At 35.5% G+C, this 27,891-nt stretch overlaps 1 protein-coding gene across 1 annotated transcript; it reads right to left on the minus strand.

Moving 5' to 3' along the window:
• Positions 1-10,029: 10,029 nt before the first annotated feature.
• LOC146915192 (uncharacterized) lies at positions 10,030-12,624 on the minus strand. The gene has a single exon (XM_085721270.1). It carries the CDS (start codon positions 12,622-12,624, stop codon positions 10,030-10,032), a length of 2,595 nt encoding a protein of 864 aa, XP_085577396.1.
• Positions 12,625-27,891: the final 15,267 nt, after the last annotated feature.

A 27,891-nucleotide genomic window follows, 5' to 3' on the forward strand; every position in this document is an offset into this window, starting at 1 on the left:
ATAATTAAGTCTGTAACTTGTTTCTTGTATGTTGATTATCTTATTAGTTCGGTTGGATGATTACATTCTTATCGGCCTTTCAAAGCATATTAGTTCTCTACGGTGACTTCACAACTTCTCTCATTCATGTGTTTGTAAGCACCTTCCATGAGGGTATTGAGGATAAAGACAATATTCTCATAGTCTTATCTATGTTTTATTACACCATTCTGGCCATCCCACTTGTTAACTACATGCTTATTGTACTTAAGACTAATGACTATGGAAATGGTAAGATAAATCCAATCGGTCTATTTTATTAGTTTTTCTTTATTTTGTGGTTTAAACATCAATATTTTATTCCTATTAAAAGTGTGATATTTTAATTATAATTACATGCGTGTGGATTTCCAACTAGGGAGAATCCCATCTAGCAAAATTTGGAGCTTTGAAGGACACAACTTATCTGATTATTATTTGATATATTTTCTAGATCATACTTAGTCGTAAGTTAATTATAAGGTATTTTCTCTTCATATGGGTTAGCATCCTACCCATAATCTCAACATAGTCAAATAATCTTAATAAATCTCTCTCGTAAATGCAGTATGTGTTGATCTTATGTTTAACTGGATTCGCCTATAAAATAAATCGTCCGGGAATGAAAGACAAGTTAGTACTTGATTTATAAGGAAAGGAAACAAGTAAAGGTGATTTGTAGTGCATTCTTAAGGTTTTTGCTGGATGGTAATCGATTACCAGATTAGAAAAATAGTTTAGCATTGCGAATCAACTGGTAATCAGTTACCGGTATGTGGTAACCAATTACAGAGTGTAAAATATTAGTTTCCTGCCTGTTTCAAGCAGATGATTACCAAACAAGGGTAATTGATTACCTTAAGCCTATAATTAGCTTATTTAGTGCAAAAATCATTTTTTTCATGTACAAGACTCACACAGAGATGTCTTTCAATCGAAGAACACAATGATACAGTTTCCATGGTTTTGGCAAATCAAATAGAACATAACAAAACAAATACATCATAGGGGTATTAACATACTTAGATTAATATAACATAATAACCGTCTTAATCAGTCATGATCATAATCTACCCAAGTGGTGGGTTCTACAACAAAAGGAACTCACCTCAATTATTGCTTCGATGTCTCTCTAAAGAAATGGACGTTGGAACAAATATTTGGAGAAGACAAATATTTTATGAGGTTTTATATGCAAGAGCATGTCAGAAGCAAGACATATACCAAAAAAGAGAGAAAGCAAGCATCACAGGACTAAATTTCATCAATGAACCACAGTGACAAAGAGCAGTTACGGTATCAATTCATCGTGGTCAGAATTTTCTATTATTTTTAAAATATATATTCATTTTAAAATTGTAATATAATGTGTCAAAATTGTGAGATTTGATTGGTTGAAGGTGTATAGTTACTATACACTGTCTCTGCTTACCATCTTTAATTTTTTTTTTTTTACCAAAGTTTTTTCTATTACTAAAGTTAATTTTTATATCAAAGTAATTTTGATGTTGTCCACATTTTTTTTTATTATTCCTAATTTGATGAATTACTTAGTCAATCCTTATTACTCTCTCTATAGTTTTACTTGGTGATCTTTGCCACGTTCACTTTGATTTATGTGCATGATGAAATCTCATGATCTAGAGAACTTATTATTTTGGTAATATTTTCCTACCTCAATGAGTCTAATGATTGTTTAAAATGTTATTTAGAAACTACATCAAACAATGCGAGAATGATGAAGACTATTGTAAATCTGCTGAATTGATACATAAACTGATAAACTTATTTATGTTGAGATGGTATTCATCTAGAATTGTTTGACCAGAAATTGAATGAACTAAAGAATGGGTTGATGTTATTAAGTGTACATGCACTACTAAAAAAACAAAAATTAGTGAGGGAAATTTAGTGAGGGAAAACATGAGATCCCTCTCTAATTTTGTCACTTAATTTTGCGCTCAAGGAATTTGTGAGATATTTTATTTTTTCCGTCACTGATTTCCCTCCCTAATTTTGCTTTTCCTAGTAGTGATGCTGCATGAATACTGAAAAGCCAAGTATGTTTCATTTGATAAGTTATTTGATTGTCAAACATGTATAAGTTTTAATGCATCCATGTGAAAAAAAAATTGTATACTTACCATCCATGTGATGAAATGACTTTGATTGGGTTTATGTAATAAATCCATATACTGAAATCTTCTTGGTGGGTTTGAAGCTTGTGTTTTCTATCCATTATGATTATTAGTTGATGTGTTTGATATGTCATATTATTATGAAATGAAGAAGATAGAAAACTGAATTGTTATTATTGATTAATGATGAGATACAATGTCTATTTATATACAAAATGAAGGAGCACTATAAGCTCTGTAGGCTGAATAACACCAAACTAAACTAATGCTAAGTGACTTGAGTAGCAAGTAATTGAGTTCTCTTTGTATCTTTGGATTCATTCTCTTTATCTTGTAATAGCCCCCCACAAGATGGAGGTTGATAGATGTCTATCAAACCCATCTTGGACAAAAGAATGGAAAAAGGGCGAGGCAAGAGGGGTTTGGTGAAAAAATCAGCCAACTGATCCTGAGAAGATATGGGAAGAAGCTTCAGAACGCCTGCTTGAACCTTTTCTCTCACAATATGGCAGTCAATTTCTAAATGTTTGGTCCGTTCATGAAAAACAGGGTTAGCAGCTATGTGAAGAGTGCTTTGATTGTCACAATAGAGGACAGGAAGCTTGGAACAAGTAATGTGAAGATCATGAAGGAGATATAAAATCCATTGAAGCACACAAGTTGCTGAAGCCAATGCCCTATACTCTGCTTCAGAGGATGATCTGGAAACAGTTACCTGCTTCTTAGTTCTCCATGAAATAAGAGAATGTCCTAGGAAGAAACATTGACCAGTGATGGATCTTCTTGTATCTAAGCATCCTGCCCAGTCAGCATCAGAAAAACCCTGAAGAGTAAGAGATGAAGTTCTGGGAAAGAACAATCCTTTGCCAGGACAACCCTTCAAGTATTTGAGAGTTCTTAAAGCTGCTTGATGATGATTGACAGTGGGATGAGAAAGAAATTGACTCAATTGTTGTGTAATAAAGGTTATATCTGGTCTAGTGGTATTAAGATATAACAATCTACCAACTAAACGCCTATAAGCAGGAACATCTTCAAAGGGTTGACTGGAATCATGATGTAACTTGGAAGAAGAATCAGAAGGAGTGGAGACAGGTTTAGAACCATCGTGACCTGAATCTGATAAGAGATCAAGGCAATACTTCCTTTGACATAAAGAGATGCCAAGCTTGGAGTGTGCAACTTCAATACCAAGGAAATATTTAAGCAACCCTAAGTCTTTAATTTTGAATGCAGTGTCCAAAACTGACTTGATATGTTGAAATTCATGAAGGGAGTCACCAGCCAAAATGATGTCATCAACATACACCAGTAGGATAGTGAAAGAAGAAGCAGTCTTCTTGATAAACAAAGAGTGATCAGAAGATGCTTGAGTGTAGTGATGTTGAATGAGAACAGATGTGAGCTTCTCATACCATTTTCTGCTGGCCTGCTTTAAACCATAAAGAGATTTCTTCAATTTACAAACCTGATTGGTTTTAGTAGTTTTAATGCCTGGAGGAATTAACATATACACATCTTCTTGTAATTCCCCATGGAGGAAAGCATTATTTACATCAAGCTGATGTAAATACCAGTTATTGATTGAGGCTAAGGCAATCACCAATCTTACAGTAGTAAGTTTTGCAACAGGTGAAAATGTGTCAAAATAATCAAGCCCCTCAATCTGTGTGTATCCCTTGGCAACCAAGCGTGCTTTATACCTCTCTATAGAACCATCTGCATTATGTTTAACCTTGTAAATCCATCTGCAGCCAATGGGTTTAACATGTGGTGGTATATCCACAATATCCCATGTACCAGTCTTCTCAAGAGCTAATAACTCAACTTGCATGGCTTGATTCCAACAAGCATATTTACTTGCCTCAGCATAGGTGGTAGGTTCAGTTTGTGTATGCAATGCAGCAATAAAGGAAAAATGAGAAGATGAAATATTATTATATGAAAGATAATGATGCAAAGGGTAGGTGGATGCAGAAATATTACTACAAACAAAGTCTTTAAGGTGTGTAGGAGGGTTTCTGACTCTGGTGGAATGTCTAGGAGTAGGTATGATGGGTGAAGAAGAATCAGAAAGTGATGAATCATTGGTGGGAATGTCATCAAAAGTGAAGGGTTGACAGTTATTGGTGGAAGGAGTAGAAGGTTGGGAATCTGAGGAAACTGGAATGGGAGAAAAGTATTCCCAACTCAAAGTGGTGGAAGTAGAATCAATATGATAAGGGAGGATGTTTTCAAGAAATGAAACATGTCTAGAGACAAAAATATCTCTAGAGAGCAAATCAAGAAGGACAAAACCCTTGTATCCTGGCCTATACCCTAAAAAGAGAGATTTGCGAGCTCTAGAGATTTGCGAGCTCTAGAGAGCAAATCAAGAAGGACAAAAACCTTGAACAAATGAACATCAGGAAGTTGATTATGAAGGATAAAGTAGGGGGATTGATTGTGAAGTAATGGGGTGGTAACTCTATTGATAAGAAAAACTGCATGTAAAATAGCATAGGACCAATAGGAAGGAGGCAATTTTGACTGGAAAAGCAAGGCTCTACCAACATTAAGAATATGCTGGTGTTTACGTTCAACTCTCCCATTTTGTTGGGGAGTTTCAACACAAGATCTTTGATGAATGATGCCATGAGAGGCATAAAAATCAGTGAGCAAAAATTCTGGGCCATTATCAGTTCTGACATATTTGGGAGTGATGTGAAATTGGTTTTGAATCAAGGCAATGAAATTTTTAACATGAGTAGATACTTCAGATTTAGATTTTAAAAGAATGATCCATAGAAATCTGCTATGATCATCCACAATGGTAAGGAAGTATCTATGTCCATGAACAGACAAAGTTGATAAAGGACCCCAAATATCAAAATGGAGAAGTTCAAAATTGCTAGAAGCATGAGAAACACTATGAGTAAAAGGCAGATGCTTATGTTTAGCATAATGACAAAGATCACACACATCATTTTTATTAGCTTTGATAGAAGGATACAATGAAATCATATGAGATAATCTTGAATGAGACAAATGACCTAGTCTGAAATGCCACAAGGCATCAGAACTAATAATATTGCTAGAAATACAAGGAACTTGAACAACACTATTACAAGTTTTATTCATAGAACTAGAGAAAACAGGAGATGACTCAGAATTGGGTGGAAGGTACTTGTACAATCCATCCATCTGTTTAGCAAAACCAATCATCCTCAAGGATTTGTTGTCCTGTATAAGACATTTATCAAGTGAAAAATGGAAACTACATGATAATGAATCACATACTTTAGCAACAGAAATAAGGTTCAAAAGGAAATTTGGACAATATAGAACTCTAGTAAGGTAAAATTGAGGAGTAAAAGAAACAGTACCAGCTTGAGAAATGACAGTAAATTGACCATTAGGTAAAGAAACTCTAACTGGGGAAATAGTATATAGAGAAGTAAAACAAGATAAATGGCAACATATATGTTCATTGGCTCCTGAGTCAATGAGCCAATGTGTAAGATGAGAAGTGTTAGAAGTTATACCATTGGTGGAGGTTTGGGTGGAGGCAATTGAAGAAGAGATCAAAGGTGAAGCTGTGATATGATTGGAAGTAGGGTTAGAGGAGGATGATGCTGAGGTAACCAAATTTGCTTGTTGAAGCAAGGTAACAAGTTGAGAGTATTGCTCTGAAGAGAGACCAGTTGATGGACCTGAAGTAGCAACACTTGGTTCAGAAGTAACAGCTTCAGAATCAGTATGAGAAACAACATTAGAACGTGCTTGTTGTTGCTTGATAACATTGGGATACCCATGCTTTTGATAGCAGAAATCCACTGTATGATTAGTTCTATTGCAGAAGGTGCAAAACCTTGGAGGTTTGTTTGAATTAGAGGGAAACTGGCCTTTACCACGAGACTGAAACTTTCTAGCATCAGTGGCATTCAATTGCACAGAAGGATCCTCAACAACACTAACAGGTATCAAAGAAGAGGTATTGCTCTCTTCTTGTACAACAAGAGAGTAAATTTTATTGAGAGTAGGAAGAGGATCAAGTAAGAGAATTTGAGTTTTAACAACTGAAAAATTCTCATTTAAACCAGTTAAGAATTGCATGATCTGGTCTTCATTTCTATGAGTTTTAGCAACACGTGATGCTTCACAACGGCAAGGATGAACACATATGCAACTAGGTATAGGTCTGTGTGAAGATAATTCTTCCCAGAGAGACTTCAATTCAGTAAAGTATTCAAGAACAGACTTTGCACCTTGTTTGAGATTGTGAATAGAAGCACGCAAATTAGAGATATGAATACGATCAACCTTGGAAAATCTTTCCTTGAGATCAGTCCAAACCTCAAAAGCAGTATCACAAAATACAATAGTTGGAGCAATCGAATCAGAAACAGAGTTAATAAGCCAGGACTGAACGAGATGATTGCATCGTTCCCAAGCAGCACGATTCAAATCATCTGGATCTGGTATAGGTATGGAACCATTGATGAACACCAATTTGTTCTTCGTTCCCAATGCGCGTTCAACTGTGCGACACCAAGAAATGTAATTGGAACCATTGAGTTTGGGAGTAATGGATAAAGAAGTAGGACTTTCACTCGGATGAACATAGTAAACTGATTCAGTATCAGGTGAAGAAGAACGTGGAGCCATGATCAAGATGAAAAAAGTTGCAGAAAAACAGAGTAATGATGCAACAAAGAAGATGAAGCAAGAAGAACGATTGAATCGAAAAATCAACCGAACAAAAGATGAAAATTGAATCAACAAACAAGAATCACGGTGCGAAAGAAGAATCAAGCACCACAAAACGAAGAAAATCGATCAAAGAATGAAGATCGATTGCAGAGACGCAACGGAAGAGAAGAAGAAAAACGGTTACAAACCGTTTTGGATCGTAACAACCTTTCCCGCGAGGGAGAAGGCGCGTGATACCATATTATGAAATGAAGAAGATAGAAAACTGAATTGTTATTATTGATTAATGATGAGATACAATGTCTATTTATATACAAAATGAAGGAGCACTATAAGCTCTGTAGGCTGAATAGCACCAAACTAAACTAATGCTAAGTGACTTGAGTAGCAAGTAATTGAGTTCTCTTTGTATCTTTGGATTCATTCTCTTTATCTTGTAATACATATGTGTTGATAAATGATCCTAAATTGATTATGTTTCCAATAGTTTAATTGTTGAATCTTGTCCTTTGACAATTTGAGGCTTCAAAGCTTATTATATAAGGATTGAAGAAAGTTAGAACATTAATTTAAACTCTTATACTCTGTTATCTAATCTAACATATGATACATATGTATCTTTGCAAAATGAAGGGTGAGTTTCATTCTATTTATTTCAATCTAGTATGACAAACTTCATAAGGTGCAGGCAATACATTTTTCAATTGATATAAATATTATGAGTTTTTACAATTGTCCACTACATAGGCTCAATCATACTTATCCTACTCCGTGCATAATGCAAAGTTTAACACTTTCAGTTATTACCTTATATATTTGGTTTCATTAGGTCATATAGAATGAAGATATTTGTGAAGTAAATAATATAGTCACAAGGAAGGGGGGGTTTGAATTGTGACCCTTTTAAAATTAAACCTGTCACTTAAAGTTTTATTCTCAAGTTGAAAACTTGGAATGGTTAAGTTAACTGACAGACTTCAGAACGTTCTGAAGTGTTAGTCTGAAAAACAGTTTAAACAGTTAAGTTAATTAAATGTGTTTGTGTGTGTGTTGTGTTTACTGAAATTAAAGAGTAAAGAGAAGAGAAGAAGGACACACAGAAATTTATAGTAGTTCACCCAATGTGGGCTAGTCTACTCCTCACAGTTTTGTGAGATTTTCCACTATGATGCTTGAGATAACTTCTCAAATCCTGCACCGTACAACTCTGTTCACCTGAACAATTACACAACCTGTATTCTCTAAGCCTCAGCAGGCTTGCACCTTTCTTGCTAAGTTACCTACTTAGACTTTACACCTTTCTGCTCAACCTAATACTTTAGTACCCCTAAAGCTAGATGAGACTTTGTTTACAATTTGTATGGAGTTTGTATGGAGTTTGAATGATACAGATCAGACAAAAAAGAAATGAAGGAAGAGATTTATCTTTAAAAAGATAAGAGAAATATTGATGTACACTTTGAAGACTTCTTGGAATCTTTGTGATGATCAATGTTTTTTTTTGCTAAAGCTTCAAACACTCTTATGTTGTTTTCTTGTATGCTTTGCAAAGGTGTATGTTATGTTGAGGCCTTGATCTCTTTTTATAGAGTTTCTTGAACCTTTGTAGCCGTTGGAGAGTGTCCACTGGTCTTGTGCCACGTGTCATGGGACCCACCAACTTACACTTGAATTCTGGGCAAAACTGATATACTTCAGAATGTTGTTGTGTTCTTGAGAATACTTCAGAATGTTGTTGTGTTCTTGAGAATTTTCCAGAATATTGTTGTGTTCTTGATGATCTTCATCTGGGTTCATGTGAATTGATGGTCAGATGTGCATCTGGGCTTTTTGCAGATGAATGTCACATGAATTTCTGGGTTGTACTTGAAGATTTGCTTTGTACGACTTCAGAATGTTCCTTGGTCAGATTTTCTTTGCAATCTGCCTTGGAACAAGTGCAGGATCTCATAAAGTGGAGCTGTCACTTTCATTCCATGCTTTAGGGGATTTGGTTTGCTTTGTACAGTACCAACTCCCTTATGTGTCGAAATCTTGTTGAAAAAGATTTGATCTTGCTTTTGTCTTTGCCTTTTTCTTTCCAACAACTATACTGTTCATGTCAGAAAAAGCATGGAGCAGGATCGAACTTTCTGAACTCAGGGGACTTTAGAATGTTCCTTTTTGTTTCACTTAGGATGATTTGTAAGACTTTCATTTGATGTAATCAAATCCTAATAGTGAAACATTTATGAAGTGCAGCTTAGAAAACATCTAGGATGATATTCTTGATGGAATATTCCTGATGTTTTGTACTTCAAATGTTCATAGTCTTGAATGAACATTGAAGATGCCCTCTTTGACTTTAATCAATTAACTGCCTTTATTCCTTGATTGATATTAGTCATTGTACTTTACTGGGCTTTTATTTAAGTCACGTAGACCTTGCATGTTCTTCATTTTGTTTATGAATATCTGGGCTTGGTTCTTGATGTTCATCATGAACAACCTTCTGAACTCTGTCCAACCTTCTGAACTCTGATTGAGTTCTTAAGTCTTTATGTCCTTTGATTCTTTGTTTCTTGGTATGAATTGAAACTTGTTCCTGTCTTAATTAACCACTCAAGAGCACAAGTTAAATACCAACAAATTAATCAAAGTCCATTAATTCCTTAATCATCAAGGTTTGTTATCTTTAAAATTATTTAGGGATTTTGCCTCAACAATCTCCCCCTTTTTGATGATGACAAACCTATGATTTAGGATAATGGATTTTGATTATATATATGAGGAGTTTCAGAGCTGAAAAATTTATTTTGATGCTCCCCCTCATTTTTATAATTCATGCAGTGAGTTTTTTTTTAAAAGCTTTATAAAGCTCCCCCTCACTTTTATAATTTATGGCATAAATAAAAACATTCATATTTGAACCAAAATCATATTCATTCTCATTGATATTATGCATTCAGTACAATTTTATGATTCCTATGGTTCAAAAACAAAAAAGAAATTATAAATGCATATGTGATCAAACAAAAGGCAAAAAGGTGAAGTTTTAAGAACTTCAACCAACAAGTTTTGATCACTGACCTACTTAGGGCCTTAACCTAGAAACTTAAAGACATAATTATAATTATCCTAAAGCTTCTCCCCTTTTTGTCATCTGCAAAAAGTTAAGGAGGTACAAGACAAGACCAGAGAACTAAGGGGTGGAATCCCCAGAGTCAGAAGAGGGCTCAGAGTCAAATACACTAGGATCTTCAAAAATAGGAGGGTCCATGGCAAGACCAGGAGCTTGAACATCAACTGTCCATTTAGCTAGCACACAAGCAATCTTATGAGTCTTAGTGGAGACCCTAAGAGCTCTGGCAGCCATTTTCTCAGCTCTGGATGGTTTAGCAGAGGGACCAGGAGCAGATGCTTCAACCTTTTCCTTAGAAGGACCATCTTTGGTGACAAAGGTATCCAAAGATTCAAAGAGGTCAGGAATGTTTGGCAGTTTGCTAGTGTTTTTGTTTGTGACTGGTGGTGGAGAAGGTACCACATTTGGAGTGGGCAGAGGAGAAACAAAAAACTTTCCAACTTCTGATTCCATGGTGGAAGTGGAGAAATTGAGATTCTGATTTTGAGGAGTTTGTTGAGCCATGAGCTGGACTTCAGCAGAAGGTAGTGATCCTGATGCTTGAGGAATGGGGTCAACAGACATTTCATTTTCTTGAGGCAGATTTGGTTCAGCAGTTGCATTTGTCTGAACATTCTGAACTATGATTGCAGGATTTTCTTGAAGTTCCTGAATCATTTCCTGAGTCTCCTGAAGCACTTCCTCATTGTTATCAAGCTGTGCATCTTGGTACACATTCAAATCAGAGCTGGGATCTTCCACATTTAGATCAAAACCAGCTTGATTTTCTTCTTGCTCAATCTCTTGAGAGTCCATGTTATCATGTCCCTCACTCATCCTTAGAGAGACAAGAATTTCAGCCACATCATGCATGTCTTGGTCATCTTCTTGAGATGCTTCTTCAAGATCATCAGCAACTTTCTGAGCTGTTTTCTCAGTATTTTCTTCAACTCTATCAACTTTCTGAAGTTGATCAGCATGTGAAGCAGTAACATTCTGAACTGCAGCAGCAATGGTTGAATCATTTTTCTGAGGTTCTTCTCCAGGGTTTGTAGCAATCTTGGATGCTTCTTGAGTTGACTCTTCTCCTTTCTCATGAGAGACATTTTCATCTTGGATCTCCCTTTGACCAGCAACTTCATCTTCCTTCAGAGATTCCTTAACATTCTGATCTTCTGCATGCTGTCTGAGAATGTTCTTTGCACATTCTGCAACTCCTTGGAAGAGACTAACAACTGGGGGTTCATCTTCCTTTGGAGGAGAATCAGCCATGTCATCATCAGAGGCTTCATTTTCTTCTTGCCTATGAATACTTGACAAGTTCTTGACTTTTTCAAGTTTTCTCTTCTTTGTTACCTTAACCTTCTGATCTGAGTGCCTTTTCATAGATCCAGTAGTTTCTGAGGCTGTAGGAGTTGGCATGTTTGAGGTGGTTATGTGAAGTTGAGCTAGAGTCTTTGAGGTGAATCTCATGAAGGTGTAGTCACCTTCTTCTCCTTCAAGATCAACTTTAGCAGCTCTAAGAATGGGGGTGATATGCATACCATAAGCAAGGGCAGCATTTGATTGTTTGGGATTCATACATGAGTCTATCATGTGTTGAAGAATGATATAGCAGAGATTCAACTTCTTTTTTGTGATTAGGTGATACATGATGCAGAGATCTGTGTCTGTGACTGCTTCAAAAGTACCACTCCTTGGAAGCAGGGTGTGCCTAATCATGTTGTGTAAAATCTTTGGGACATCTCTTAGATTGGTGGAGTTGAAAGGGTGGTCAGGTTTGGTGTACTCAACTATGAGTTTGCTACGACTGACTTTCATCTTATCAAACCAGGAAGGAAAGAAGAGTTCATTACCTTCATTAGGGATTCTCAAAGCTTTTGAGAGGAATTCCTTGGTAATCTTGATTTCTACTCCCTTGACAGTGGTGATGAGCATCTTTTCTTTCTTCTTATCCTTGATTCTCATTGAGCTATAGAACTCTCTTACTAAATCTTCAAAGGTGAGGTCTTGGAGGGACACAAAGTGGGTCCATTCTTGAGAATCAGTGTATTCTCGTAGGTTCCAGTTTTTCTTCTTAAGATCAGCAAAGTCAAAATATTTTGCTTTGCTTACTGGTCTTTGAGATTGTTTTGCTTCCTTCTCAGCCTTCATCAAGGATGCAATCAGTTTGACATCCTTCCCTTTTCCATGCTTAGGAGGGTCAGCTTCCTTCTCTTCTTCTTCTTCAGATGAAGTGGAATTCTTTTCTGAAGGTTCAGATGCTGGAGGAGTCTCAATCACTTGAGTCTTTCCTTTCTTCTTCTTAGACTCAGCTTTTGAAGCCTTCATGAACTCAGAGAGAGTTTCGTCACTATCATCCTTTTCTACGGAGTCTGTGAGATCTACGTGAGAAACCGTTTTGGTTTTGGAGGATGAGGATCCAGACATAATCCTTGAGGATTTTCTAGTTGCCTTAGGTTTAATAACCTTCTTCTTGGTCTTAAGTTTGGATGATTTGGTGTTTTTGGAGGGTTCAGTGATTGGGATAATTTCGTCTGGAAGGATGGTGTGGACAGGGGTTTCGTTCAGAGGTGATGAGTTTGATTCAGCAGCGGTTTGAGATGGTGGTTGAGAACGAGCAATAGGGGTTGAGTCATCTTCAGACAATGGAGATGTTGTTTTGGTTCGAGCCATTTGGGAACGAAGACAAAGACAGAGTTTTTAGGTTTTTGGAGAGAGAGGGAAAGAAGGAAATGAAAAAGTTTGAAGTGAGGAGTTAGTGAAAGGAGTAGTTGGATATATAGAAGTGAACGTGTGAGAGTGGAGAAGTGGAAGAAGTTTGATGATGGCAGTTTATATGGGGAAAGAGGAAAAGAAAACGGTACAGAGAGGAGAGAGAAAAAGTAGCCGTTAAAGGAGGGAAGTAGAAAAGGTGTAGTTGACCTTTTTACCATTACCTAGTGGTTAAAACCCAAAAAGGTTCCTTTTAGGTTAGCATTAAATGCTAGAGATATGGAAGGATCCTAAAAGAAGTAAATAATCATTTTATAAATGAATTATTTAATTTATCAAGAATGTCAGTTCTGAACCTTTTTATCAGATGCGAACATTCTGAACTTTGCAAACATTCTGAACTTTGCAAACATTCTGATCTTAGTTGAACTTTCTGATTTTGGATCAGAGAGCATCAAGGAGGTTGGTCTATGGCCCTTAGTGTTTACAGTGATCAACCTTTGTTGGGATTTTTCATGATTAACAATTTTTCTTTAATAAAATTGAATCTATCCTCAACTAATGGTTTTGTAAAAATGTCAGCTAGTTGATTTTCAGTATCAACAAAGCTTAATGCAATATCCTTTTTCTGAACATGGTCTCTAATGAAATGATGCTTAATTTCAATATGCTTAGACCTAGAATGTTGAATTGGATTTTTAGAAAGATTAATAGCACTTGTATTGTCACACATAATAGGAACATTTGTGTACCTTAGTGAATAATCTTCCAGCTGATTTCTGATCCACAAAACTTGAGAGCAACAACTTGCTGCAGAGACATACTCAGCTTCAGTTGTGGAGAGTGCAATGGTGTTTTGCTTTCTGCAAGACCATCCAATCAAAGCTTGTCCCAAGAATTGACAGGTTCCACTTGTACTCTTCCTCTCAACTTTGTCTCCAGCATAATCAGCATCACAATAGGCTACAAGATCAAAACTAGAACCTTTTCTATACCAAAGGCCAAGATCAGTAGTACCTACTAGATATCTAAAAATCCTTTTAACTGCAGTTAAATGAGATTCTTTTGCACATGTTTGAAATCTAGCACATAAGCCTACTGCAAACACTATGTCAGGTCTGCTAGCAGTCAAATATAATAATGAGCCTATCATGCCTCTATATTCTTTTTTAGAAACAGATTTTCCATTCTCATCTTTATCTAAACTTGAGGATGGATGCATAGGGGTGACCATGATTTTTGCCTCATTCATTTTATATTTTTTAAGAATGTCTTTGACATACTTTTCTTGACTTATGAAAATTCCATTTGGATGTTGTTTGATTTGTAAACCAAGGAAAAAACCAAGTTCACCCATCATGCTCATCTCAAATTCACTTTGCATGAGATTGGAGAAGTCTTCACACATTTTTATTTTTGTGGCACCAAAAATGATATCATCAACATAAACTTGGACAATGAGTAAGTCTGAGTTATGAGTTTTTCTAAAAAGTGTGGTATCAATTTTTCCTCTTGAAAATCCATTTTCAATTAAGAATGTGCTAAGTCTATCATACCAAGCTCTAGGAGCTTGTTTAAGACCATAAAGTGCTTTGGTTAGTTTAAAAACATGATTTGGTTTTTCTTTATCTATGAAGCCAGGAGGTTGACTTACATAAACTTCTTCATTTAGAAAACCATTTAAAAATGCACTTTTCACATCCATTTGAAAAAGTTTAATGCTTTTATGAGCAGCATATGCAAGAAGTATTCTGATAGCTTCTAACCTTGCTACTGGTGCAAAGGTCTCATCATAGTCAATACCTTCTTGTTGATTGTAGCCTTGAGCAACTAACCTTGCCTTGTTTCTGACAACCTTACCATTTTCATCAAGCTTGTTTCTGAAAACCCATCTTGTTCCAATGATGGTTTTCTCTTGATTATTTGGGACCAGGTTCCAGACTTTGTTCCTTTCAAACTGAGAAAGTTCTTCCTTCGTGGCCTCAATCCAAGAGTCATCAATAATAGCTTCATTGATTGACTTGGGTTCCATTTGAGAAATCATTGCCATGTTGGTATCTTGGAAGGACAATCTGGTTCTTACACCATCAGTTGTGCTTCCAATGATTTGATCTACAGGATGATCTCCTACCATTCTCCAGCTTCTGGGTGGACTTTGGAGAGTCTGATCCTGAACATTCTGATCATCTTCTTTCTCTACTTGACTGTCAGTATTCTGACTGAGAACATTCTGAAATTCTGACACTTCTGTGTCTTCACTTTCTTTTGGTTGAGAATGTTCATCATATTCATCAAATATGACATGCATACTAATTTCAACTGTCTGGGTTTTTAGATTGTACACTCTATAACCTTTAGAAGTTGTAGAGTATCCTAAAAAGATAGCTTTATCTGATTTAGGATCAAACTTACCCAATTTTTCTTTATTGTTCAGAATGTAGCAATAGCAGCCAAATATGTGAAAATAAGATATGCTAGGTTTAATGTTTTTCCAGAGTTCATATGAGGTTTTATTAAGAACTTTTCTTATTGAAACTCTATTCAAAATGTAGCAAGATGTGTTAATGGCTTCTGCCCAAAAGTAATTTTCAACATTTGATTCATTTAACATTGTTCTAGCCATTTCTTGCAAAGTTCTATTTTTTCTTTCAACAACTCCATTTTGTTGTGGAGTTCTTGCACAAGAAAAATTATGTTTAATACCATTTTCATCAAAGAATGTTTTGAAGGATGCATTTTCAAATTCTCCTCCATGATCACTCCTAACTGTGATGATATTAGAACCTTTTTCATTTTGAACTCTTTTGCAAAAGTTTTGAAATGCTTCAAAAGATTCATCTTTGTGTTTTAAAAATAGAACCCATGTAAATCTGGAAAAATCATCAACAATAACAAAACCATATCTTTTGCCATTTAGACTTGCAGTTTGAACTGGACCAAAAAGATCAATGTGAAGAAGCTCTAAAGGTTTCTGAGTTGAAACAAACTCAATGGTTTTGAAACTACTTTTGACTTGTTTTCCTTTAACACAAGCTTCACAGATCTTGTCCTTTTCAAAACTGATCTTTGGCAAACCTCTAACTAGATCAAGTTGAGAAAGTTTAGCAATGGTTTTCATACTTATATGACCAGTTCTTTTATGCCAAATCCATTTATCTTTTTCAAGAGAAATAAAACATGATTCAGCTGGCATATCATTTAAATCTAAGACATATAAGTTCTTTCTTCTTGATCCAGTGAAAAACAACTTGTTAGAGGAGGTCTGTCTTATTTCACATATGTTAGGTTTAAAGATCACTTCAAATCCACTATCACACAATTGACTTATGCTAAGTAGATTGTGTTTCAAACCTTCTACATACTGAACATTTTCTATTTTAGCAGAGTTAGGCTTACCTATAGTACCTTTACCTCTGATCTTACCTTTGTCATTATTTCCAAATGTCACCAGTCCTCCATCCTTCTTTTCAAAGGTCAGAAAACAGTTCCTGTCACCTGTCATATGTCTAGAACAGCCACTATCCAAGTACCATGGCTTTGTTCTTGCACCTTGAGTCAGGACCTACATTTGACAAGACAAAAACTTTAGGTACTCATGTAATGTTGGGTCCTTGAGGGTTAGTTCTTCTAAGAGATCTTTTCTGATTGTAACTTTCTGTCTTGTATGATCAGATTTGTTACAGCAGGAACACATCTTCTTAGCTTTCTCAGCCTTTTGTGAACTTTCTGATCTATTGAGATGAGAACGTTCTGAACTAAGATTAATTTTATTTTTTCTAATAAAATTCTTCTTATGAAAGCATACAGACACATCATGTCCTAATTTATCACAGTAAGAACATTTCAGTTTCATTTCAGCCTTTTGAGGTACAAAACTTTTAATAAGATTCTTGTTTGGATCCTTGAATCCTAAACCAGATTTTTCATCACTTTTGCTTTGTGATCCCAAAATTTTTTGAAATGTTTCTGTAGACTTTATGAAACATGTAAGATCATTTTTTAATTCCTCAACTTCCTTTTTCAAAAGAATGTTTTCCTTTTGTACCTCAGAAGGTTTGGAATGAATGTTCTTCTGTTTCTTGTTTAACTCTCTTTGTTGTTCAGACATTTTAAAATGAGAGTCCTGTAAAGTTTGTATAATTTTTCTAGATTCATCATATTTGTTTTGAAGTTCTTCCTTTTCTATTTTTAGTTCAGAAAGTTCCTTGATTAATGATTGACATCTATTAGTTAAGAAGTTAGAATCATATAAAAGACTATCAAGTTTGCTTTCAAGATCTTTATATAGAGGATGAGTTTTATAGACAATTACCTCTTCTTCATCATCTGTTTGAGCCATCAAACTTAAGTTGGCTTCCTCATCTTCTTGTGGTTCTGTTTCTTCCATGTCATCCCAAGTGATCATAGCTTTCTTCTTGAAAATTGGCTTTCTTTGCACCTTTTTAATGTCAGGGCATTCACTTTTGTAGTGTCCAGTTTTGTTGCATCCAAAACAGGTGACCTGACTCTTGTCAGCTTCTGATCTGGTGTTGTTTGTGTTGGGAAATTTCTTCCTGAGTTGATTTCTTCTCATCATCATTCTTTGTATTCTTTTGGAGATTAGTGCCAGTTCATCTTCAGCTTCTTCTTCATGAACTTCCTCAATTTCTTGTGTTTCTTGCACATCATCTTCAGTTACTGATGAGGTTTGTTGAGAGGCTTTCAAGGCAAGTGACTTGACCTTCTTCACTGGTTTGTCTCCTTGAAGTACAACTTCATGAGTTCTTAGTGAGCCAATGAGATCTTCCAGGTTCATAGATTTTAAATCTTTAGCCTGAGTAATTGCAGTGACCATAGGTCTCCACATACTTGGAAGGCATCTCAATATTTTTCTGATTCTCTCATGAGTGGAATATGCTTTTCCAAGAGATCTCATTTCATTTACTATTGTAGTAAATCTGGCATACATCTCATCAATGGTTTCATTTTCACTCATTTCAAAGACTTCAAACTTTCTGACTCCAATGTCAATTCTAGTTTCTTTGACATGAGATGTACCTTCATGATGTATTCTCAAAGTATCCCATACCTCTTTGGCATTCTTGCATTCATCAACTCTTTCACTTTCTTCCATGGTCAGTGCACATGATAAAAAGAGTCTAGCTTTAGAGTTTAGTAATACCTGAGCTTTTTCATCAGTTGACCATGCACTCTTATCTTTGATGGTGTCTTCTTTGGTCTTTGGAACAAAGTCTCCATCTGTGATTACTGACCACATGTCATTGTCTTGAGATCTGAGCAAGAGTTCCATCTTGCCTTTCCAGAAGTAGTAGTTTGATCCATCAAAAAGTGGTGGTCTGTTTGATGATCCTCCTTCAGCTATGTATTTGACTTTAGACATACTTCCTTCCTGAATCTTTTCTCTAACACTTGTTTAAGTGTTCAAACCCTTAGAACCAGGCTCTTGATGCCAATTGAAGTAAATAATATAGTCACAAGGAAGGGGGGGTTTGAATTGTGACCCTTTTAAAATTAAACCTGTCACTTAAAGTTTTATTCTCAAGTTGAAAACTTGGAATGGTTAAGTTAACTGACAGACTTCAGAACGTTCTGAAGTGTTAGTCTGAAAAACAGTTTAAACAGTTAAGTTAATTAAATGTGTTTGTGTGTGTGTTGTGTTTACTGAAATTAAAGAGTAAAGAGAAGAGAAGAAGGACACACAGAAATTTATAGTAGTTCACCCAATGTGGGCTAGTCTACTCCTCACAGTTTTGTGAGATTTTCCACTATGATGCTTGAGATAACTTCTCAAATCCTGCACCGTACAACTCTGTTCACCTGAACAATTACACAACCTGTATTCTCTAAGCCTCAGCAGGCTTGCACCTTTCTTGCTAAGTTACCTACTTAGACTTTACACCTTTCTGCTCAACCTAATACTTTAGTACCCCTAAAGCTAGATGAGACTTTGTTTACAATTTGTATGGAGTTTGTATGGAGTTTGAATGATACAGATCAGACAAAAAAGAAATGAAGGAAGAGATTTATCTTTAAAAAGATAAGAGAAATATTGATGTACACTTTGAAGACTTCTTGGAATCTTTGTGATGATCAATGTTTTTTTTTGCTAAAGCTTCAAACACTCTTATGTTGTTTTCTTGTATGCTTTGCAAAGGTGTATGTTATGTTGAGGCCTTGATCTCTTTTTATAGAGTTTCTTGAACCTTTGTAGCCGTTGGAGAGTGTCCACTGGTCTTGTGCCACGTGTCATGGGACCCACCAACTTACACTTGAATTCTGGGCAAAACTGATATACTTCAGAATGTTGTTGTGTTCTTGAGAATACTTCAGAATGTTGTTGTGTTCTTGAGAATTTTCCAGAATATTGTTGTGTTCTTGATGATCTTCATCTGGGTTCATGTGAATTGACGGTCAGATGTGCATCTGGGCTTTTTGCAGATGAATGTCACATGAATTTCTGGGTTGTACTTGAAGATTTGCTTTGTACGACTTCAGAATGTTCCTTGGTCAGATTTTCTTTGCAATCTGCCTTGGAACAAGTGCAGGATCTCATAAAGTGGAGCTGTCACTTTCATTCCATGCTTTAGGGGATTTGGTTTGCTTTGTACAGTACCAACTCCCTTATGTGTCGAAATCTTGTTGAAAAAGATTTGATCTTGCTTTTGTCTTTGCCTTTTTCTTTCCAACAACTATACTGTTCATGTCAGAAAAAGCATGGAGCAGGATCGAACTTTCTGAACTCAGGGGACTTTAGAATGTTCCTTTTTGTTTCACTTAGGATGATTTGTAAGACTTTCATTTGATGTAATCAAATCCTAATAGTGAAACATTTATGAAGTGCAGCTTAGAAAACATCTAGGATGATATTCTTGATGGAATATTCCTGATGTTTTGTACTTCAAATGTTCATAGTCTTGAATGAACATTGAAGATGCCCTCTTTGACTTTAATCAATTAACTGCCTTTATTCCTTGATTGATATTAGTCATTGTACTTTACTGGGCTTTTATTTAAGTCACGTAGACCTTGCATGTTCTTCATTTTGTTTATGAATATCTGGGCTTGGTTCTTGATGTTCATCATGAACAACCTTCTGAACTCTGTCCAACCTTCTGAACTCTTTTAACTTTCTGAACTCTGATTGAGTTCTTAAGTCTTTATGTCCTTTGATTCTTTGTTTCTTGGTATGAATTGAAACTTGTTCCTGTCTTAATTAACCACTCAAGAGCACAAGTTAAATACCAACAAATTAATCAAAGTCCATTAATTCCTTAATCATCAAGGTTTGTTATCTTTAAAATTATTTAGGGATTTTGCCTCAACAATTTGGTTTCATTAGGTCATACTTATCCTATTTGGTTCCACACGGTGCATCTTTGGCGGATGTAACAGTGAAAACATCAGGGTTTGACACACCTCAGAAATATTTTGTGGATGTTGTTCATGTAAAATTTGCAGCTTGAAAGCTTTGTTTGATTGTGGGCTCATTTTTCAGTTTTCACATGATTTCTATGTCTAGATGTGCTCATTGCAAAGACCTCTGCAATGGGAAAAGGTGGTGACTTTTGCTTCATCGGGTGCCAAAATCTTTACCTCTAGGGTAATAAATGGTTACACGTGGAAATAATCAATGCTCAGTTTTGGTCAAGTGGCAAAGGGAGTCATGAGAATACGTGTGAATTTGGAGGTAACAACATTATTATTTGGATATACTTTGGTCAACTGTTGAATAGATTGGCATATGTTTCATTGTTCTTATTAGGCTATTACATTCATTAGTTGATTATTATGATGATCACTCCTTATGGTACCTTGATTTTCTTGTATGATATAATAATGGTTATTAATTTATTAATGTTGTCATATTTTATTAGAAGAGAAAGCTCAGAAAGAAGAAAATATGAAAATAGACAGTTAACAGTTAACTTAAGGCGCAAGTTATTTCATTTACTTGTAGTTTCATTTACATTTGAGTTTCATTTGGTTTGTTAGGAGTTAGTTAGGCTTAGCTGTCATTGCAAAATTCTATATAAACTCATATTGTAACTGAATCAGATTCATTCAATAATAATCACTTTACTTCACATTTCTCTCTCTTTTCTCTCTGCATGAAGTTCTTAGATATTTCAATTATATACTGTAAGAAAATGGAACTTACATATAACATGTTGATATGAATGGACATTTAAGGCCATAAACACGATTTAATCCTTCCTTAAGGATAGTTAAATCTATGTTTTTTGGCCTTTGGAAAAAGAATCATTAGATAGTCTTATGTGGAGGGATTCTGTATCTTTTATGCATGTATGATTCCTATTGAAAAGCATGGAGGGATCTGATGTGTTATTTGATTCCTCATTGAAGATATCTTGATTGGTTTACATGGAATTTCAGGTTCTGTTTCATGGGTTAAAAGTGAATCAAGAACTTTTACTTGATGAATGTGAGGCACCAGTCAGAATTGATGCTGAAACATTGAGTTTTAGATGAGCTTGCGCCAATGACTATTTTAAACAAGGTTATATTTTCAAAGATTGAATACTTTTTTCATTTTTCATTTGTGATATTCCATTATGCTGGTAAAAGTATATTGGCCTATTTATATAGTATTGGCTACAAAGATGTCGTTGGGTTACATGTTTCAAAGTTGGTGAACATTTTGCAAGAGTTCTTTAAAGTATTGTAAATGTCCCATCAATTTATTCTCATGTTTAAATTCTTCTATTAATTTAAACATTTTTTACTTATGTTTTAAAATTTTATTTCCAGGGTGTTATTAGGTTAAACTTTTTCTCTCAACCTGATGGTCTAGTGATGGGAAATGGTTCCTAGACTTGTGTGGACCAGGACCACACAATTGGGTTTGGTCACACACACAAACACATAGTTTTTTCTTTCTTTTTTTACTTTTTCCATTTTCTCTCTCTTCTCTCTTCTCTCTCTTCTCTCCCATTTCTTTGGTTGTGACCAAGAAATTGGGTTTGTTCCCTGGTCCACACAAGTATTTTCCTCCTTTTAGTCCTCATCATTGATTCCAGTGTTAAGTAGTAAATGTCCACTTATAATGTAATGTTGAGTTTTTATTATTATTTATTGATAATGTGAAAGAAGGATTATATCTTGGTCCACCACAAATAGAAAAGCTTCCCAAGATATTTTGTTCTTCACTGTCACCTCCTTAGATATTACACCAATAATACATAATGGTAATTGTAATATTTTGTAGAATTATTAACAAGGATCTGTATTGGTTAAGGCAATTTCATATGGGAAATTATTATTTTCTTATTAGGAGAAAAATAATCTAGAAATACATCCTGCTTCATGTCGAATTTCCTAACCCAACGACATCTTTTGGTGCATTTGGACACATGAGGCGACATCTAAGAAATTAAGACATGGTCATTGGACTGTTTGAAATGTGACGATTTGGAAGGTGAGGAATGGAATTATTTTCAATAATGTTGTGGCGGATGTAATTGAATTGGTGGAGAGTATAAAGTTGATCCCATGGTGTTGGAGTATGAACCGGCTTAAAATTGCATCTTGTCTATACTTCTATAAGTGGTGTTGGAATCCGCAGAATTGTTTGGGTAGGGGATCCGAATGTTGCTGGAAGAGGGAAGTGTTGTGTTTCAGTTTTAGTTTGTAATCTGTCAAGCTGGGTGTTGATTTTCGTGTCGGTTTTTGCTGCTACTGCACTGCTTGGGCGCTGGATTCTGCTGCCAGCAACGGATAGCGTTTTTTTATTAGCTGTTGGGATCCCTGTATTGCCTTATGAGCTGGGGATTTGTATTTTTATCACCAACTTTCTCTTCTTGAAAGGTTAGGGAGGGAGCTTGCAATGATATTGGCTGTTCAAAAACAAAAACAAGAAAAAACTACCGGAAAAGAGACTAAAAGATATTAAACATTTAAACATACACCACTGGCCCATCCACATAAATAAAGATTCCACAGAAGCCCTAAAACCCCTACAAAGCATGAAACCTAAACTGTATAGCAGGAAACCGAACCAACAACAAAAGCAGTTAATTACGCATCTGCCGTTCCAGCCTATCCCTAAAACTTTCCATTCCGGATACAAAACTGACCGCTTAAACGAGTTCCAACCTAAACTACAGGAAAACAGCCATCCGAACCGGAGCAGAACTGAAACAGCAGCCAACCCACACTAGGTGCTCACCAACTCTCCACACCAAGTTTGAAGATAAATTAGCTAAACATACAAAAAAGTTGATTCCAGCGCCGTTTGTAATTCATACACGGAGTCGGAGCCTCACATCACAGGAGCACCAAAATTTAAAAATACTCTGAATTCCTAAAAGAGAGCAAAAGAAAAGATTCTTAAAATATAGAGATTATCTGATATGTCAAAAAAAAACCAATAGTACTCGTAGAGCAAACTTGGTGTTAACAGACTAACACATAACAACTGACAAAAATTGCAAGCAAAGCTCTTTGTATTGTCTGCTACGATAGAGAACCGGAGAAATTATTTAATTTTTTGAATAGAAAATAGATATATAATAAAAACCGAACGAGAAGAATGAATGTACAAAGAAAGGACTACCAAACGTGCCCTAAAAAACCAAAAAGCACCCAACACCACCAAAAATCACAAAAACAACAACTCTTCCATATACATGTATGCTTCTCCCAACATTTCCCTCCATCTTAAGTCTAACATCATCTTCAAAACTAAAATATTAGCATTTTCTTGTATGCTTTGCAAAGGTGTATGTTATGCTGAGGCCTTGATCTCTTTTTATAGAGTTTCTTGAACCTTTGTAGCCGTTGGAGAGTGTCCACTGGTCTTGTGCCACGTGTCATGGGACCCACCAACTTACACTTGAATTCTGGGCAAAACTGATATACTTCAAAATGTTGTTGTGTTCTTGAGAATACTTCAGAATGTTGTTGTGTTCTTGAGAATTTTCCAGAATATTATTGTGTTCTTGATGATCTTCATCTGGGTTCATGTGAATTGACGGTCAGATGTGCATCTGGGCTTTTTGCAGATGAATGTCACATGAATTTCTGGGTTGTACTTGAAGATTTGCTTTGTACGACTTCAGAATGTTCCTTGGTCAGATTTTCTTTGCAATCTGCCTTGGAACAAGTGCAGGATCTCATAAAGTGGAGCTGTCACTTTCATTCCATGCTTTAGGGGATTTGGTTTGCTTTGTACAGTACCAACTCCCTTATGTGTCGAAATCTTGTTGAAAAAGATTTGATCTTGCTTTTGTCTTTGCCTTTTTCTTTCCAACAACTATACTGTTCATGTCAGAAAAAGCATGGAGCAGGATCGAACTTTCTGAACTCAGGGGACTTTAGAATGTTCCTTTTTGTTTCACTTAGGATGATTTGTAAGACTTTCATTTGATGTAATCAAATCCTAATAGTGAAACATTTATGAAGTGCAGCTTAGAAAACATCTAGGATGATATTCTTGATGGAATATTCCTGATGTTTTGTACTTCAAATGTTCATAGTCTTGAATGAACATTGAAGATGCCCTCTTTGACTTTAATCAATTAACTGCCTTTATTCCTTGATTGATATTAGTCATTGTACTTTACTGGGCTTTTATTTAAGTCACGTAGACCTTGCATGTTCTTCATTTTGTTTATGAATATCTGGGCTTGGTTCTTGATGTTCATCATGAACAACCTTCTGAACTCTGTCCAACCTTCTGAACTCTTTTAACTTTCTGAACTCTGATTGAGTTCTTAAGTCTTTATGTCCTTTGATTCTTTGTTTCTTGGTATGAATTGAAACTTGTTCCTGTCTTAATTAACCACTCAAGAGCACAAGTTAAATACCAACAAATTAATCAAAGTCCATTAATTCCTTAATCATCAAGGTTTGTTATCTTTAAAATTATTTAGGGATTTTGCCTCAACAATTTGGTTTCATTAGGTCATACTTATCCTATTTGGTTCCACACGGTGCATCTTTGGCGGATGTAACAGTGAAAACATCAGGGTTTGACACACCTCAGAAATATTTTGTGGATGTTGTTCATGTAAAATTTGCAGCTTGAAAGCTTTGTTTGATTGTGGGCTCATTTTTCAGTTTTCACATGATTTCTATGTCTAGATGTGCTCATTGCAAAGACCTCTGCACTGGGAAAAGGTGGTGACTTTTGCTTCATCGGGTGCCAAAATCTTTACCTCTAGGGTAATAAATGGTTACACGTGGAAATAATCAATGCTCAGTTTTGGTCAAGTGGCAAAGGGAGTCATGAGAATACGTGTGAATTTGGAGGTAACAACATTATTATTTGGATATACTTTGGTCAACTGTTGAATAGATTGGCATATGTTTCATTGTTCTTATTAGGCTATTACATTCATTAGTTGATTATTATGATGATCACTCCTTATGGTACCTTGATTTTCTTGTATGATATAATAATGGTTATTAATTTATTAATGTTGTCATATTTTATTAGAAGAGAAAGCTCAGAAAGAAGAAAATATGAAAATAGACAGTTAACAGTTAACTTAAGGCGCAAGTTATTTCATTTACTTGTAGTTTCATTTACATTTGAGTTTCATTTGGTTTGTTAGGAGTTAGTTAGGCTTAGCTGTCATTGCAAAATTCTATATAAACTCATATTGTAACTGAATCAGATTCATTCAATAATAATCACTTTACTTCACATTTCTCTCTCTTTTCTCTCTGCATGAAGTTCTTAGATATTTCAATTATATACTGTAAGAAAATGGAACTTACATATAACATGTTGATATGAATGGACATTTAAGGCCATAAACACGATTTAATCCTTCCTTAAGGATAGTTAAATCTATGTTTTTTGGCCTTTGGAAAAAGAATCATTAGATAGTCTTATGTGGAGGGATTCTGTATCTTTTCTGCATGTATGATTCCTATTGAAAAGCATGGAGGGATCTGATGTGTTATTTGATTCCTCATTGAAGATATCTTGATTGGTTTACATGGAATTTCAGGTTCTGTTTCATGGGTTAAAAGTGAATCAAGAACTTTTACTTGATGAATGTGAGGCACCAGTCAGAATTGATGCTGAAACATTGAGTTTTAGATGAGCTTGCGCCAATGACTATTTTAAACAAGGTTATATTTTCAAAGATTGAATACTTTTTTCATTTTTCATTTGTGATATTCCATTATGCTGGTAAAAGTATATTGGCCTATTTATATAGTATTGGCTACAAAGATGTCGTTGGGTTACATGTTTCAAAGTTGGTGAACATTTTGCAAGAGTTCTTTAAAGTATTGTAAATGTCCCATCAATTTATTCTCATGTTTAAATTCTTCTATTAATTTAAACATTTTTTACTTATGTTTTAAAATTTTATTTCCAGGGTGTTATTAGGTTAAACTTTTTCTCTCAACCTGATGGTCTAGTGATGGGAAATGGTTCCTAGACTTGTGTGGACCAGGACCACACAATTGGGTTTGGTCACACACACAAACACATAGTTTTTTCTTTCTTTTTTTACTTTTTCCATTTTCTCTCTCTTCTCTCTTCTCTCTCTTCTCTCCCATTTCTTTGGTTGTGACCAAGAAATTGGGTTTGTTCCCTGGTCCACACAAGTATTTTCCTCCTTTTAGTCCTCATCATTGATTCCAGTGTTAAGTAGTAAATGTCCACTTATAATGTAATGTTGAGTTTTTATTATTATTTATTGATAATGTGAAAGAAGGATTATATCTTGGTCCACCACAAATAGAAAAGCTTCCCAAGATATTTTGTTCTTCACTGTCACCTCCTTAGATATTACACCAATAATACATAATGGTAATTGTAATATTTTGTAGAATTATTAACAAGGATCTGTATTGGTTAAGGCAATTTCATATGGGAAATTATTATTTTCTTATTAGGAGAAAAATAATCTAGAAATACATCCTGCTTCATGTCGAATTTCCTAACCCAACGACATCTTTTGGTGCATTTGGACACATGAGGCGACATCTAAGAAATTAAGACATGGTCATTGGACTGTTTGAAATGTGACGATTTGGAAGGTGAGGAATGGAATTATTTTCAATAATGTTGTGGCAGATGTAATTGAATTGGTGGAGAGTATAAAGTTGATCCCATGGTGTTGGAGTATGAACCGGCTTAAAATTGCATCTTGTCTATACTTCTATAAGTGGTGTTGGAATCCGCAGAATTGTTTGGGTAGGGGATCCGAATGTTGCTGGAAGAGGGAAGTGTTGTGTTTCAGTTTTAGTTTGTAATCTGTCAAGCTGGGTGTTGATTTTCGTGTCGGTTTTTGCTGCTACTGCACTGCTTGGGCGCTGGATTCTGCTGCCAGCAACGGATAGCGTTTTTTTATTAGCTGTTGGGATCCCTGTATTGCCTTATGAGCTGGGGATTTGTATTTTTATCACCAACTTTCTCTTCTTGAAAGGTTAGGGAGGGAGCTTGCAATGATATTGGCTGTTCAAAAACAAAAACAAGAAAAAACTACCGGAAAAGAGACTAAAAGATATTAAACATTTAAACATACACCACTGGCCCATCCACATAAATAAAGATTCCACAGAAGCCCTAAAACCCCTACAAAGCATGAAACCTAAACTGTATAGCAGGAAACCGAACCAACAACAAAAGCAGTTAATTACGCATCTGCCGTTCCAGCCTATCCCTAAAACTTTCCATTCCGGATACAAAACTGACCGCTTAAACGAGTTCCAACCTAAACTACAGGAAAACAGCCATCCGAACCGGAGCAGAACTGAAACAGCAGCCAACCCACACTAGGTGCTCACCAACTCTCCACACCAAGTTTGAAGATAAATTAGCTAAACATACAAAAAAGTTGATTCCAGCGCCGTTTGTAATTCATACACGGAGTCGGAGCCTCACATCACAGGAGCACCAAAATTTAAAAATACTCTGAATTCCTAAAAGAGAGCAAAAGAAAAGATTCTTAAAATATAGAGATTATCTGATATGTCAAAAAAAAACCAATAGTACTCGTAGAGCAAACTTGGTGTTAACAGACTAACACATAACAACTGACAAAAATTGCAAGCAAAGCTCTTTGTATTGTCTGCTACGATAGAGAACCGGAGAAATTATTTAATTTTTTGAATAGAAAATAGATATATAATAAAAACCGAACGAGAAGAATGAATGTACAAAGAAAGGACTACCAAACGTGCCCTAAAAAACCAAAAAGCACCCAACACCACCAAAAATCACAAAAACAACAACTCTTCCATATA

Source organism: Medicago sativa, chromosome 6, assembly GCF_051527215.1.
Source record: "Medicago sativa cultivar Bolivia chromosome 6, Bolivia_mono, whole genome shotgun sequence".
NCBI classification, from domain to species: Eukaryota; Viridiplantae; Streptophyta; class Magnoliopsida; order Fabales; family Fabaceae; genus Medicago; species Medicago sativa.